Source organism: Megascapheus bottae, chromosome 1 (assembly GCF_031878675.1).
Source record: "Megascapheus bottae isolate mThoBot1 chromosome 1, mThoBot2.hap1, whole genome shotgun sequence".
In the NCBI taxonomy this organism is placed as follows: Eukaryota; Metazoa; Chordata; class Mammalia; order Rodentia; family Geomyidae; genus Megascapheus; species Megascapheus bottae.
The window spans coordinates 59,898,963-59,915,942 of record NC_143509.1 but is presented as its reverse complement, the minus strand read 5'-3'; the positions used below and the strand labels follow the sequence as shown (position 1 = coordinate 59,915,942).

General features: G+C 42.6%; 1 protein-coding gene across 1 annotated transcript in view; it reads left to right on the top strand.

Moving 5' to 3' along the window:
- The first annotated feature begins 2,745 nt into the window (after positions 1 to 2,745).
- Positions 2,746 to 16,980, top strand: part of Upk1b (uroplakin 1B) — a 28,566-nt gene continuing 14,331 nt past the window's right edge. The window contains exons 1-5 of the mRNA XM_090332256.1: positions 2,746 to 2,913; positions 11,342 to 11,429; positions 12,626 to 12,826; positions 14,861 to 14,935; positions 16,055 to 16,177. Of these exons, the coding sequence (XP_090188382.1) occupies positions 11,361 to 11,429; positions 12,626 to 12,826; positions 14,861 to 14,935; positions 16,055 to 16,177 (468 nt within the window). The 5' untranslated portion in view covers positions 2,746 to 2,913; positions 11,342 to 11,360. The remainder of the gene's footprint in view (positions 2,914 to 11,341; positions 11,430 to 12,625; positions 12,827 to 14,860; positions 14,936 to 16,054; positions 16,178 to 16,980) is intronic.

The following is a 16,980-nucleotide window of genomic DNA, read 5'->3' as shown; positions in this document are numbered from 1 at the left end:
TCAATTGGAGGAAGAGAGACCAGAAATATTTTATAATTTCTAGAAACAGAGCAGATAGGATAAGCCACAGACTCTACAGCTGAGGATTGAGAACACTCAAAGACAGATAAGGAACCATCTACAAAGGTCCCATCTCTAATCCCAGCTACTCAAGAGGCTATTGCAAAAGATCACAGTTCTAGGTTTTCATCCAGGCGGGAAAAAAAAAAGTTTGTAAGACCCTATCCCAAGCAATCAAAAGTGTGGTATGTCAGCTATAGAAGGAAGAAGTAGAATTGGGCTCCATATTGGCTAGAATAGTGTGACCCTAGCTTGAAAAATAACTAAGTGCATAAAAAAAAACAAAAGGTTGGGGTTGTAGCTTACATGGTAGCATGTCTACTCAGGCACAAGGCCCCAAGTTCAAATTCCAGTACCACCAAAAAAAAAAAAAAAAAAAACATTGAGGGAAAGACACTCTGGGTAGAACCTTGGAGAGTTCTCAACTCTATGTGTTGGCAGGTACAGGAAGAGAGTGAATTATGAGTCACTAAGGTTTTCTCCAATGACCTGTATAAGTGCTTTAGTCATTTGCCACTAGAGCCATTTCCAATCATCATCAAAACCACCCGTATACATAAAGGACACCACCAGCGATGACACTCAGCCAGGAGCTTTCTACCAAAGGACCTTCCACTCAGGATTCTATACCTAAATCTTTCTTATGCTCCTCACTGGGTGAAAATGTAGGTGATAATTGTCTGTAACATATACATTGGCTTTATTCTCCAAATAAAACAATGCATTATCATTCATTGAAGGGACCACTTAAAGAAATACAAGGCTTCCATAACAGGCCCTGTAGTCACACAAACATACTGCTTGTTTGCTTCCTTGTTAATTCCTTATGATTAAAAAGATTCCCAGAAAAGTACATGTTCTTTAGAATGATTCTTTTATGATCATCATGATATAGATACAGTTATATTAATCCTATATATTTTACTATCAAAATATATTTATGTTGCTATTTGCCATGCATTCCTTTTTGTTCACATAGACAAGTTTTTTTTGTGTGTCAAGTCACACAAACACTCTTCCATCACCAGCTTTCAATAAATAACAGCTGAATGAATGACTGAGCTTATTCCTATGTTAGTAAACATTGATTTGAGACCTCCTTTTTAATTTCTGCATAGAATTCTCATCTGTGAGTTACCACTCTCTAACCAGGCCCTAGATGGCTGAGGAAGAAGACATTGTGGGGGACACAGATACATGTCCTGTGGTCCTCCTCCCAGGGGAGCTTATGGCCCGGCTCCTGGCAAGATCTGTCATCACCTGTTTTCCGACCCTTTCAATAATTGCTTTGTGGGCTGGGTATAGTGGCTCATGCTTATAATCCCAGGTACTTAGGAAAAAGAAATAGAAAGACCACTGTTAGACTACATTAGGCTTTGCCAGAAAACCATGCAGACATCCAGATACAAAGAACAAACGAAAGGTTTATTGTCATCAAAAGGATCCACAAGACTCCTTTTCACAAGAGAGAAGTGCCAGCTACAGTCTAAGATCTGTTTGATTCCAGGATATGTTGCTTCTTAATTAGTCTTTGGACCACTCAGTATGAGAGTATTATATGGGCAGTTACCCCAGGAATATAACATGACAAAGTTTAAGAAACAAAAACTAGGCCACTGGGAACCAGTGGTTCATACCTGTAATCCTAGCTACTCACGAGGCTGAGATCAGAAGACTGATGTTTGAAGCCAGCTTAAACAGAAAAGTCTGTGAGAGTCTTCTCTCTAATTAACTAACAAAAGTGGGAAGTAGAAATGTGACTCAAGTGGTAGAGTACCAGCATTGAACTAAAAAGCCAAGCAAGGGTGTGAGACCAGGGCTGGGAATTTGGCTTAGTGGTAGAGTGCCTGACTAGCATGCATGAATCTCTGGGCTCAATTCCTTAGCACTATATGAATAGAAAAAGCCAGAAGTGACACTCAAATGGCTCAAGTAGTAGAGTGTTAGCTTTGAGCAAAAGAAGCTCAAGGACACTGCCCAGAGTTTGACTTCAAGCCCCAGGACTGGAGGGCAAAAAAGTACACGGTGCAAGGCCCTGAGTTTAAGTCCCATTACAGAGAGAGAGAGAGAGAGAGAGAGAGAGAGAGAGAGAGAGAGAGAGAGAGAGAGAGAGAGAGAGAGAGAGAGAGAGGAAGAGGAAACTAGGAAGAGGGAGGGAGGGAGGAAAACAAAAGTCCCTGAAATTAGACACATACTGTGCAAGCAATCAAGTATCAGCATCCTTAAAAGTGATGATAGGGCCGGGAGTTTGGCCTAGTGGTAGAGTGCTTGCCTAGCATGCACGAAGACCCAGGTTCGATTCCTCAGTACCACATGCATAGAAAAAAAGCCAGAAGTGGTGCTGTGGCTCAAGTGGTAGGATTCTAGCCTTGAGAAAGTCCAAGACAGTGCTCAGGCCCTGAGCTCAAGGCCCAGGACTGGCAAAAAAAAAAAAAAGTGATGATAAACCGGCCTTAGAATACACATCATGATCAAATCATAGCAATGAAAACAAGTCAACTAAAAGTTTACAAATCCTGAGTTTGTATTTGAGGAAGAAAAGCCTGGACTTAGAGGGAAAAAAATCCAAAGAAGTAATGAACTGAACCCTAGCTCAGCCAATACAGCTTCAGCTACTCCCAGCCTCAGCCAGGCAGGTTCAGGCAGTGTCTGGCTCAGCCCATGTGAGATGCAGTCTCTCAATCTCATACCACCCTGCCCTGGGACCAGAGGTTCACAGAAGGGCCGCTGGGTGGAACGGCACCTGGAGCAGCTCTCAGCAGACTTCAGAGTGAACTGGGAAACAGAAGGAGGAGGAAGAAGCAGCCACTGCTCCAGGAGAACATCTCACAGGAACCCACCGCCCCTCTCAAGGTACAGTTTTCTTGAGAACAAACAGTGGGGTGAGAAGGAAAAGAAGAATTTATATTCTCAACTCAGTCTGTCGCTTTTTGTTACTTAAGATATCATCACCCTTCTGCATCATTCTCCCTAACAATCTTTCCCTTCACCCCTCAGAAAGTTTCTGATCTTTTCTATCAGAAATCATTCTGATAGCTTCAGAAATCTCCTTGTCAACCCTTAATGGAATTGGTGAAGCAATGTATTTGTGAAAACAGTTCTAATTGATCAATGCATTGCTTGGAATAAGTCAACAAATTAACTTTATCCTCTACAGTTGTGATTTCTTAAAAGATGCTTAAGAAATTTTTCTAATTTTGCCTTCTTTTTAAAATTAAAGAAAATGATAACTAATAATTTCTTGCATGTTGGAGTAAAACTCCCAAGAGGAAATAACTGAAATTTTATGTATAGGCATGTCAAGTATAATGTTATGTGTAATGTTGCACTATATATAGTATCATATATATTATGTCATGTACATCTACATATATAAAACAGAATTGGTATTATAGTTTTCAAACTCTGTGAAGGAGTGTTCTTTTGATTAAACTTCTCATGGAGGAAAGCAATATTTTCTTTCTATTTACAACAGGCTGTTTGGCTTTCTGCTTTACTAGACTTAAAAATCAACACAGCTGGGCACCTATAATCTCTAGCAACTCGGGAGCCTGAGATCTGAAGGCCACGATTCAAAGGCAGCCAGGGGAAGGAAAGTCCATGAGACCCTTCCAATTAACCACTGAAGAATCGGAAGGAGAACTAGGACTCAAATGATAAGGCACCAGCCTTGAGCAAAACAAGACCATAGACAGTGTCCAGGACCTGAGATCAAGCCCTAGGACCAACATAATATATATGTATATATAATGTATATGTATATAATATATGTGTATATAATATATACATATATGTATATAATGTAATATGTGTATATATGTATCTATGTGCATATATGTATATAATATATGTGTGTATAATATATATGGATATTATATATGTGTGTATATATATATATATATATATACAGCCAAGCTGAAATTCAAAGAGGAATTAGGTTAACACCTAAATAGTCAATAAGATAAATCTTGATATTCTTTTAAAACAACTCAGCTACATTTTCTGAAATACTTGGGAACAGGCATGGTCTTTCAGATACTAAGAGGACTTGACCAATCATTTAGTTAAGAAAAGCAAGCGAGATGTCAGCATTTCCTTGTTGCCTTGCCTTACATTCTTTTTCTGTGTGGTACTAGGGTTTGAACTCAGGGCCTCACATTTTCACAAGGCTCTTTTACTCAAGGCTGGAGCTCTACCTCTTCAACTACATCTGTGCTTTCAGCTATTTGGCTGGTTAATGAAAGATGACTCTCATTGACTTCTGCTCAGGCAAGCTTCAAACCTGGATCCTCTGATGTCAGCCTCCTGAGTAGCTAGGATCGCAGTGTCTAATGAGCTCTAAACTCCCGTGTATCAGATGTTCTGGCATCTGAACCCTGTAGGTCACTGTGGCCTAACTGGTACAGAGACATCTTTATGAGGAGATGTTCAGATCTCACATTTTCCGCCATGTTCCTGCTGTGGAGCTGGCATCCACTGGCACCCCCACATTGGTAAGCCACTGTGCCACTGCTTGCATTTAAGCCCTTGACCTCAGGTGATGGATGAAATCATGATAGGGAAGAATGTAGAACAATCCTAATAGAACTTTCTATGTGATGGAAATGTCCCAGAGGGGTCTGTTGACCAGCTGGGGTTATGGAGTTCTGAGTGTAGCTTGAGCAACTAAAGAACTGAAGTTGGACTTCTGTTCAATAATTCTTCTATTAAATAGAATTCACTTGATTTCACATAGCTACATGTAACTACTAGTTTGCCACATATCAACACAGCTTTAAAGAAAAGAAAAAAAATAGAGATGGTATGGTGCTGTAAAGGTCACAGCCACGGAAATATGCTGCACCTACTCCATCACTGTCAAGGGCCCATCCTACCTCAGGTTTCTTCTCATCCCAAACCTCCCAACCCATATCTATTCTAAGGCATACAGTGTCTTCTCTAGGCCTGGGTCTCAGGGTCAAAGCTAAGGCAGATTGTGTTTCTGGATTTTCCCCTCTCCTATTTCTCTTTTTTTTTCCCCTTCTTTTGTTAAATACACATTTCTCCAGAATGAGAAGTACTTGAGGTGTGGTTTGTATGTTCCCTGATGCAGAAACTTGGTGAAAAAAAGGTAATGAACCTGAAAAGATGATCTCATGCTCAGCAGGTGAATCTCACTTCTCTCTGCCTTCAACCCTGGTTTGTTCAGGAAGCCATTGTTCTTAGACCTATTAGATGTATCCGGAAGCATCACACTATGAATATGATTAATTTTTATAACAAAAACAAACTAAATAAAGGTGTGAAGGGCAGGGATAGCAGCAAGAAATTCATCTCAAGTTTGTTTTTTTTTTTTAAATCAGCACTTCTCAAAACAAAGAAACTATAGGATGTTGAGCAATTTAAGTCCTTGTAGTGACAGGTCACAGGAAGGACTTTCTGGGGGAGGGAGGGGTCTCCATGGGCTCTTCCCTTCCCTGGGAAAATTAAGAAATGGGAAAATTAGGAGCTGCACACTGGAGTCTGCAACGTGATTACTTTTTTCTTTTCTTTTGGGGGGATGGTAAGTATTGGGACTTGAACTCAGGGCCTTATACTATTGCTTGGCCTTTTCATACAAGAATGATACTCTCCCACTTAAGTGACATGCCCACTTCTGCCTTTTTGCTGATTAAGTGGAGATAAGAGTCTCTCAGATTTGTCTACCCATGTTAGCTTTGAACCTCAGAACTCAAACTCCTGAGCATCTAGGATTACAGGCATGAGCCACCAGCACCTGGAAGGTCTGCTTTTGTTAGTTTGTTCAGAAAAACAAGGAAATCCATACTTTAGAAGTCTTCACCATTCCCTGGCTAAATAACAATGGATTGTCTTCCTCAAGGCAAGGGTGAAAGAAACTAATATTAGTTTAACCACTAATACTGTGAGAGCTTCACTGATTCTCATTTAAATTTTACAAAACCCCTTGCAGCTAGATATGACCCTGCCCATTGACAAGGTTTACTAACTTCCTAGAGATCCACAAAATCATCAATTGGTAAAGCTAAGCCTTCAACCAAGATCTGTCCAATGCCTATGGGTTTTTTTCCTGTTTCATTATACTCTGTTCTGCAGTAAGTGCTGGGCAAATCACTAACATGTAACATATATACCCACACATTCCTTCACATAAACTTATCTATCCTTTTATTTAGCAAAATAATTGTGTGCTTATTATGAATAAGGCACTGTTCCACCTTGGACCTGGAAGGAAAAATATAATGGAGTGTCAGCACTTTGTAGTTGAAGACCTGTACAATACAAGTACAGGAAATAATAGCAAGAAGCAGAAACATGTTTTGTTTTGGAGAGGAAAGGGGAATAGGTTGAGGGAAGAGAGGACAGAAGAGAGAAACAGTGATGGGATGTAGTCATAATATTCAATGTCCATATGTGAAAATGGAGCCAGGTAACGAGGGAATGTATGGGGAAGAGAAAGAAGGAGGCAAACAATAGAAGGAGTGATTCCGCTCCCTTATACACATACTTAAAGATAGTCATTTTTAAAAAGAGTACACAGGGACCGGGAGTTTGGCCTAGTGGTTAAAGTGCTTGCCTAGCATGCACAAAGACCCGGGTTCGATTCCTTGGTACCACATACATAGAAAAAAGCCGGAAGTGGTGCTGAGGCTCAAGTGGTAGAGCTCTAGCCTTGAGAAAGTCCAAGGACAGTGCTCAGGCCCTGAGCTCAAGCCCAGGACTGGCAAAAAAAAAAAAAAAAAAGAGTACACAAACTCATAGTTGGAACCTAGATAAAAGAATGCGAACAGGAAACAAACCAGAGTCCTGTGTGGGGAAAAAGCAGCTTTTGAGCCATAGCACAAAGGAAAATCTCAGCCTTACCCCAGTAACCTCTGCAGTCCAGAGCCTAGGCCTCGGGGCAGTCCAAAGCCAGAGAGATGGGCAGGGGCAGGAGTTAACTGCTCAGGAATGCTGCTGGAATGCAGAGGACCCTCCCACAGAGAAGAGCAACTTGGTACCTGACTCTGGCCACACCCCAGCACAACAGAAAATCTTTCTCAGACATCTGAAAGAGATTTTTTTTTAAACTCCCTGAATGAAGACAGCCATAAAAACTCTGGAAAGAACGCAATTGGATGACTGTATAGAAGGTGCCCACACCTCTCTAGAAGAACAATTCCGCCAGGAAACAGAGAAAGTGGGCAGAAGGCCAGCTCCCAATCTAGGAGCTGCCTTTGGTGATTGGCTATAGAAAATGTCACCTTTCGAATCTTCCTGTGCCCCATTGGTCTCTGGTACACAAATCAAAGCCCAAGATCAACATGCAGGCCTTCCTGAATAGCCTCTGGTCACTATGAATCATTTCTCAAGTCTGTGGGCAGTGTGTTTGCCAGAAGCTTCTCCATAAGTTTATCTCATAACAGTCCCAGCCAAATAAATTGTGTTTTACACAAGCAGGCACTAAGAGGGTCCTTTGGCCAGATTAAATCCTGACAGGGCAAAACCAGGACTTGAAAACTGGCATTCGAATGCCAAGTCCAGTATGGTTATCATTAAACCACAGCCAGGAGACCATCCTGTGAGCTCCAGAAAGCTAGACTAGGCTTCCTCTTGACATCCAGGGCTGTTTGGGGAAATGCTGCAAATCCCAACCTAGTCTTTAGTACTGGAACAAAGTCTCCAGAATGCTGACTCTCTCCTTGTATTTGTATTGCACGTTGAATTTTCAAGAGCTCTAGCTCCTCCAGTTAGAAGGGAGAGCTGTAGGTTAGGGATACATGGAAGCAGGCTTCTTGGAAGAGTGTGAGAACAGCACTGTGCTGGGGTGAGGTGTTAGAGAGGGGGGGAAATAAGCCAGAGAAAAGGGAAAAGAAAGCCTGGTGTTCTTGATGTTCATAAAAGCTGAACAAATACAAATACCAAAACCAATACAAATCTGAGCAAAGGAAGAGACCAAACATTATTGCCTGAGGACATTAGCAGGATAGCAGGACTTTATAAGCCATGGAGCTAATGCTCTGGGACCAAACAGGACTGGATTTAAATTTCAGACTGTATTCTTTGGCAAGGTGTCGAAGGGCAGCCCTTATTTCCAAGCTTCCCTTTCAACGACTTCAAAATTGAAGAAATCAAATTCTCCCCTTTAAAGACAGCAGCCTTGCCAATGCTGAGATACTAGCCCAGCGATACTCATTTCACACATAGAAAATGCACCTTTTAAGGCACTACATTGATGGTAACTTGTTTAAAAGGCAAAAGGAAGCAAATGAAGATTTGGAAGGAGTACACATGGCATAGCCTGTTGATCATGAACACAAAGCAGCTAACAGCCCCGAGAGCTCACAGATGCCCCATTGGCTAGCAGCTCCATGTCGCCATTTTGCTATTTGGGAAACAAGAATAGCTTTCTAATTGACCACCTGCCAATGGCCTAAGAGATAAAGAAGTGAAAAGGAATAGAAATTCTATGACCTGATATTTCAAAATATTTTACCCATCATTCTTGCCTTCCACAACTGAGCTACCTCCCTGCCATTTCCTCCTATGTCCTCCTCTAGGTCTCTTTCATGTAGACTCCTGTCTGCCTCAGTCCTTCTTGTCTCCCTTTCTGACCTGCATTTTTTTTCACCCTAATCTCACTCTTGAAATCTCCCATGAAATATTTGTTTATTTGCCCTTTCCCCTTCTCTTCTCAAACACTGTGGGACCGAGTCATCTTTGGAAAACAGGGCATGATGGAATCACTAGCATAGGAATTTTGCTGAGGATTCTGGCTCCTTTGATTTCTCCATACCTTTCTATATTCCCTTTTATCCTATTGTGCATAGTTTCTGTAATTACACTTTAAACTCCTTGAAAGGAGAAATTGTATTCTTAATTTTTTGAGCCCCACAGACTACCACGAATAGCCTATTACCTGACAGAGGGGTGCCCAAGCCGTGTAATGAAGGTCAGTAATGGTGCTGAAGTCGGCCTCTCCTCATATTTGTCCTTTACTCTCTGTACTTCTGTTATCTGAACTATCAGTCTATTTGTGCATCTAGTTTAGAGACTCACCCAACTGGTCATGGTTAATGTCTGTACACACTAGTAATGAACTTCACAATGTGACTGATCCAGCTATATGAGTTAGATTCTCCCAAGGAGAAGAGAAACAACAAAAAAAAAATGTTTAAGCTTATCAAGGTGAAGGCTCATTTTGTCTAACATGTAACAATTACTGCAAAGAAATGAATGGCATTACCAAACAGAAAGTCCGGAGAGGGATCGGATTCTTCAGTTCCTCCAGCAAATATTGAGGGAGGGCTCCATGCAGTGCCAGATTCAGAGCCAAAGGCAAACATTTCAACTCCCTAAATTCCCACCGCTTCCCAGGAAACTTGAGGAGAAATATTTAGAGATATTTAATTTACTTGGAAGGGGGCCTAGTGGTAGAGTGTTTGCCTAGCATGTACAAAGACCCAGGTTCAATTCCTCAGTACCACATACATAGAAAAGCTAGAAAAGCTAGAATGTTAGAGTGATAGCCTTGGGGAAAACTCAAGGGCATTGCCCAGGCCCTGAATTCAAGTCCCAGGACTAGCAAAAATAAAGAAATAAATAAATTACTTGGTAAGTTATTCATACATCTAAACAATGCAACAATGAAGTTAAAAAATTAGCTTGAATCAAATAAATGCTTGCCTCAGGCTGGGAGTTTCGCCTAGTGGTAAAGTGATTGCCTAGCATGCACAAAGACCCGGGTTCAATTCCTCTGTACCATGTACACAGAAAAAAGCTGGAAGTGGTGATGTGGCTCAAGTGGTAGAGTGCTAGCCTTGAGAAACCCCAAGGACAGTGCTCAGGTCCTGAGTTCAAGCCCCAGGACTGGCAAAAACAAAATGCTTCCCTTCCATCCAACCCTTCCACAAGCTAGAAGTTCAGCCAGATGTGAATTTGCAGTATTGTGGGCACCTTGTTCTTGAGCCTCTCCTCCCTAACTTGCCTCTTTCTTGGAATGTTGCCCACTCCACCTTCCTCTGACACAGGGTTACCATAAACAAGCTGCAGTGTTTACATTTTCCCACTTCAGAGAGCCCACAGTGTGGTCTCACTAATGTATTACAAGCATTTCCCACTCTAAAGCACAAAATCCTAGCATGCCATCACTTCCCTGGCATGTCATTGCATACCTCAAAATGCAATATCTTTTGGTTTAGAGCATGAATGCACAAATGGATTAATTACTTTATTTAAATGCTGACAGATGTCAGTGACTTTTCTCCATGTGTTTTTCAATTGCAGTAGTTAAATCCTTTGGTCCAAACACTTAAACTCTTGTTTCTTTCACAAAAGCCCCAGGGAACTTCCCACATGCTGCTGCATCTGGCCTTAAGCTTTGTATGTTTTCTAAGAGCCAGGGAGAGCCTTAGAGGAACACCTGGGCCCAGGAGTCACTCAGGTCAAGGACACTCCCCAGCTCTGTCACTGCCACTATAGGACCCCAGGGAACTTCATTCATGGAACAACATTTTCAGCTCGAGTTTTCTGATCAGAAAAGTGGGGTTCCCTTGTCTACTATTCTGGGCTATGAGACTTAGATATACGTATGTGAAGTTACTGGTAGAGTGTCACCATACAATGAATGGAATATCTGTTCCTCTTCCCCTGTTCTGTGACAGAGAACTTTGCCACTTGCCAGCTCTTCTATGGATTACACATAAGATTACAAACATTCAGAAAATCATGGTTTTTTAACAGCCCATGGTCCATAGATGACCAGATAACCATTTGGCTGTGTGACCCTGTGGGTTTTGGTTTGCCCTCAGAAAGTGCTATGCCAGGGACCCTCCATGTGAGCCAGCCCTGCCCAATCATTACCACCTCCTGTCTGTTGATGCCTTCACTGATTGCTGGCTTTGCAGGGCTCCATTCATCTCTTCAAAGGATGCTGCTGGTACACTCTTGACTTTACAGAACTTCTGAAAGCACTGATCAGACTCAGTCCTTTACCATCAGTGATGCAGCCACCGCCACCGCCATTGCCACCTCCCCCTTCTCCTCCTCCTCCTTTTTCTCTTTCCTTATTTTTCTTCCCCCCCTCTCCCTTGTCTCCTCATTCTCTCCCTCCTCTTGCTCCTTCATAAAATTACTGAGATTGCTAAGCAACTTTCCTCCATTACTAGAAGGTCCAATGAACTTGGCTTGGATGCTTTGGGATAAATAAAGCCAATGGTATCATGATTTAATCAAGTTATGGAAACTATATCATTGTCTGTCAATTGTTCCTTTTAACATGCAATGTTCTCAACTGTGCTTTCAGTCTCTAGGAAGCGCTAAAGATGGCCAAAGATGATTCTACTGTCCGTTGCTTCCAGGGCCTACTGATTTTTGGACATGTGATTGTTGGTGTAAGTAATGAGCATTTTTCAGAAAAGTATACTCTTCCTGCGCACATGATTTTAGAGTAATCAAAAGTGAGAGTGTAGCTAGGCACTAGCAGATACTGCCTTTGTAAGTCTAGCTACTCAGGAGCTGAGATCTGAGGGTAGTGGTTCACAGCCATCTCAGAAGAGTCTCAAGAAAGTCTATAAGACTCTTATTTCCAATTAATCAGCAAAAGGCCTAAAGTGGAGCTATGGATCAAGAGGTCGAATGCTAGCCTTGAGCAAAACAGCTAAAGAAGAGCATCCAAGCCCTGAGTTCAAGCCCCAGTTTTGGCACCAAAAAAAACAAAAGAAAAGATAGCTTAAAGAAAGTCAATGACAGCGTGATTGGGTTCCCTATTGATTTTCGTCAAGTTTAGAAATGTGATGACAAAGTGTTAGATAGTATTTAACTGTACAGTCACATAGCAATGTGATTTTAAAACAATAAGGATTCCTCTTCTGGCTTCAAAATATAAGAATCGACAAAAACATGAGAAGGGGTATCGATGTCTGAGAAGTAATGCACCTACTACCTGAAAAATGTAACTGTAACCATTCTATACATTATCCCGACAATTAGAGACAAAACAACAAAAACAAAAGAATCTTTGGAGTCATGTCTACCACGGTCAGAATCAAACACACCTATCACACATGCACATCTTGCTTCTTTCTGATTTTACTTTGATTTGAGGATTCTGTTAAGGTGGTTGGAGGCAGATGTTAGCATCCTCTTGTTCTCTTATACAGATGGGAGAGGCCAAGCTGTGTAGATAAGGGAATGGGAGGCAGAGTACTTGTTTGGGAGTCAAACAAGTGCTTGATTCAGCTCTGCCTCAATTCCCTGTGTGGTTCTGAACAAGTCATCATCTTTACGTGCCAATAGTCTTTATCTATAAAATATGGACACTGAGCTGATAATTACAAAGGTTTCATCTCTCCCTGTAACAGAGTAACTGTGGAAAGAGGTATGGAAGAAAGAAGGCATATGGAAGAGGGTAGCAGGGTGAAAATAGTTGTTTGGCTTTCTGGCAATGGAGAGTTAAGGTTGGTTATACAGAGCCCATGCAGGCAAAGGAGTCAGTCTCAAGAACCCACTCCGTCCTTTCCCTGCCCACTTCCCAGACTGTGCTGCTGGACACCAGAATGACCCGACCCCATTCTTACCTTGCTCCCAGATGTGTGGCATCGCCCTGACTGCAGAGTGTATCTTCTTTGTGTCCGACCAACACAGCCTGTACCCCCTGCTTGAGGCCACCAACAATGATGATATCTATGGGGCTGCCTGGATTGGCATGTTTGTGGGCATCTGTCTCTTCTGCTTGTCGGTTCTAGCCATTGTAGGCATCATGAAGTCCAACAGGAAAATTCTTCTGGTGGTAAGACCTGAAAACGCTCTATTGCTATTTCCCTGGTGGACTGTCTCTTCTTGGTTGAGCACAATGTTTGGTTTGCTATGGGAGCAGAGAGTTCTGAGTGAGGAGGGAGAAAGAGGAAAAACTCGCTGCCATGAATCCGCAAGGGGCAAGGCTGCCCTCTGCCATTCCAAATTGGGAAAGTCATGGTTCAGGGAATCCAGGAGGAGATGCTTGGAGGTGACCAAAATGAGTCTCATCCAGATCTGTGCTTCTCCATGGTATCTGCTTGGCCCCAACTGAAACACCCAGGAATTCCATGAGCTAAAGGAGAAGATACAGTAGAAATGAATTTACTAGACCTTACCCTTGGCATTCAGTAGTTTTTAAATATTATCTAAATACTTATCAGGCACTGATGCATTGGGATATAAAATATAAGGTCCATGTGAATTTTTCAGAGAAAGCATGAGCCTTTTTGAGGACTTTTGAGTTCAGGGTTGGAAGCTCTTCTATAATGGCCTACATTTTCTCCATTGTCCTTCACAGTGCTGAGAACCCCCAGGCAACCTTGATGTACACTCTGTCCCAAAACACAGGCAGTTCTTGCTTGCTGGCAAGAGCTGATACAGACCTAAGTTGAGCCTGAAACCTCTTTTTTCTACCTCTGTGTCCCAGGGCAGTAGTTTCTTGATTGTAATGGACCTACACACACACACACACACACACACACACACACACACACACACACACACACACACACACACTCTACCTACCCCCTGAAATAACATTCCTATCCTGCATGCTACAGGGCTTGAATTTCTCTCGTATAGTATGAACCTAGCAACTTAAGGGGCTTGTTGGTTTACTTTTCCTCTGACCTAACCATTGTCCCAGCAAGCAGGGAATGCACAACATGTACCTTCTATGATTCCTTAGTGACTATTCTAGGACAAATGCACCTACTTTGAAAGGATAGGGGAAAAGGAGAGGAGAAACTGGTAGCCCCAAAAGATAACCTTCATCTGAATCCCAGGCTTACTTTTGACCAGTCCTCGTGTGTGTGTGTGTGTGTGTGTGTGTGTGTGTGTGTGTGTGTGTGTGTGTGTGCGTGTGTGTGACATAGCCCTAAAAACTGAGCTGAGAGGGAACACTGGGACGTCCTTTGTGGAGAACTACTGAAGGGTTCTAAGGCTCTGTAAGAGGAGCCAGAAACTCTCTGATAATGAGCAAGGTGGCAGCCATTAAAGAGAACATTATGTGTTCTCTGAAGGTCTCCTGTGTGCAGCCAGAACATTTTTCCTGGGCTGGTTAGTGAAGGCAGCAAAAGGTCTTGCTCAGAGAGCCTCCCACCGTCAAGAAGGACACTAACTCAGACCTTGTGTCCTAAAGATCGAACTGATGAGGGGCAGTCTCATGTATAGTCATCCTGAGAACTCCTGGGCTGCACGTGGACCCACATCCACAACAACATCAACACCACAGAGTAAGCCCTGTGGCAGAGGTGCTGGAGTGAGGGGGTGGGAGAGGAGAATGCCAGTGAGTCAGGGCACCCCTGCTTCTATCTTGGCATTGCTCAGGAAGACCAGGAGGTCTTAAACACATATTGGTTCCTATTTTCCTGACCTCTGCAATCAATAAAGACAAAAATATCACTATCAGAAATTTATAAGGCTGTCATGTGTGATACACTAAAGTTCTCTTGCATGCCACTGAGTATGTACATACATGTACACACACACACATACACAATATATGAGTTCATTCTCACATCTTGGCCTTTTCCAATTAAAACAGACATACAGGGTCCTGGATGCAAAAGCCCCATATACAATGGCCATTTGCTCTCTGGAGAAAAGAAGAGAGATGGACTACTTAGCACCAAATCTTATTCCCAGCCTAGCAGCTGAGAAAAAGAAGGTTTGTGGAATAACTAGTTCCATGAATGGTTGGATGATTCTATTTAGATGAACATGCAGCGAAGTCACAGCAATCATTTGGGGAATTCTTTCTTAGAAGCTAAACGTAATTCTTTCTTCTCATTTCCTTCCTTTCCAGTACTTCATAATGATGTTTATAGTATATGGTTTTGAAGTGGCATCTTGTATCACAGCAGCAACACAGCGTGACTTTGTGAGTACACCCCCAAAGAGCACAGAGCAAACTGATCAAGTGAACCAGTGTTGCCAGAATAACATAGCTGACATGTTGGCAGTCCTTTCTATGTGCCAAGCATGCTGATGTATACCTAAAGAACATATATATATATATATATATAGAGAGAGAGAGAGAGAGAGAGAGAGAGAGAGACAGAGAGAGAGAGAGAGAGAGAGAGAGAGAGAACCTTAATGCTTAGAAACCTAAGCATTTTTAATTTCTTCATAAACAAATGAGGCACACAAATGATAGAGTTTGGCCTAGTGGTAGAGTGCCTGCCAAGCATGCATGAGACCTGGATTTGATTCCTTAGTACCACATACATAGAAAAAGCCAGAAGTGGTGCTGAGGCTCAAGTGGTAGAGCTCTAGCCTTGAGAAAGCCCAAGAATAGTGCTCAGGCCCTGAGTTCAAGCCCCAGGACTGGCAAAAAAAAAAAAATGATGAAGTCTCTCTTTCTATCTAAAAACACACAGTACTTAAGAGAAAAGGCACACATTTTGAGCCAAGGCAACCTGAGTCCTAGGACTCAAGCTGGTGACCTTTACACTTGTTCTTGCTCTTCTATGGCCTTGGCCTCAGCCCTCCAGTGACATGATCCATAGTCTACTTCATCTAAGATTTAGCTCTCCATCTAGTACCTTCCTCTTCCTTTGCTGTTTCCTATCCAACCTGGTCAGACAGAATTTTTTTTTTTTTTGGTGCCAGTCGCGGGGGCTTGAGCTCAGGGCCTGAGCACTGTCCTTGGACTTTCTCTACCACTTGAGCCTCAGCACCGCTTACGGCTTTTTTTTTGCTATGTATGTGGTATCGAGGAATCGAACCCGGGTCTTCGTGCATGCTAGGCAAACACTCTACCACTAGGCCAAACTCCCGGCCCCCCAGACAGAATTTTTTTAACATAAGGGATTCTTGCCCATCTAGGGGCTTTAGCCAGGCTGAATCAACCTTGGCCAATGGGACTTGGTGCCTCTGAGTATAGTTTTACTTCAAGAGAACTGTGTAACATCCTCAGTCACAGACCAAGAAAGCCAGTTCCCTTTTCTTAGAAAGCAGGCCGCTAACTTTACCTCCTGGGTTGCTTCCTCCCTTGTAGTTCACTCCCAACCTCTTCCTGAAGCAGATGCTGATCAGATACCAAAACAACAGTCCCCCAACCAATGATGACCAATGGAAGAACAATGGGGTCACCCAAACCTGGGACAGGCTCATGCTTCAGGTAAGACATGGAGTCCTGAGTGATGGAGTAATCTGGGAGATGTGAGCAAGATTGAAGCCAGTGCCTCAAGGAAAAATCCTTCAGAAAGAGACTAGTTACAGTTCACTCTCTGTGACTGACTGGGGAGGGGGCGGGGGGGGGGGGGGCGGAAGGGGGAGAGGGGAGGAAGTGGGAACATGTTTCACACGTGACATTATGGAATTCTCAAGGTCTATATTTTAAGTTGTGATAGTGATTAGCAGTCTTTTGAAGGGAGTAGATTAAAGAAATTTAAATCAATCATACATTTGAACTCAGGCCTCTTTATTATTGAAAATAATAATGATGGGGGCCGGGAGTTTGGCCTAGTAGTTAAAGTGCTTGCCTAGCATGCACGAAGACCCGGGTTCGATTCCTTGGTACCACATACATAGAAAAAAGCCAGAAGTGGTGCTGAGGCTCAAGTGGTAGAGCTCTAGCCTTGAGAAAGTCCAAGGACAGTGCTCAAGCCCTGAGCTCAAGCCCAGGACTGGCAAAAAAAAAAAAAAAGAAAAGAAAATAATAATGATGATGATAATTAATGTTGTCTTCTATACTCCATATAATGAACCAATGCCTATTTTGCTTTTTGGACATGTTTGACGTCTCTTAAAAGCTAGTTCTGGCGGGGCGTGGTGGCTCACTCCTGTAATCCTAGCTACTCAGGAGGCTGAGATCTAAGGCTCTCCATTCAAAGCCAGCCTGGACACTACAGTACATGAGACTCTTATCTCCAGTTAACCACTAGAAAACGGGAAGTGCATCTGTGGCTCCAGGGATAGGGC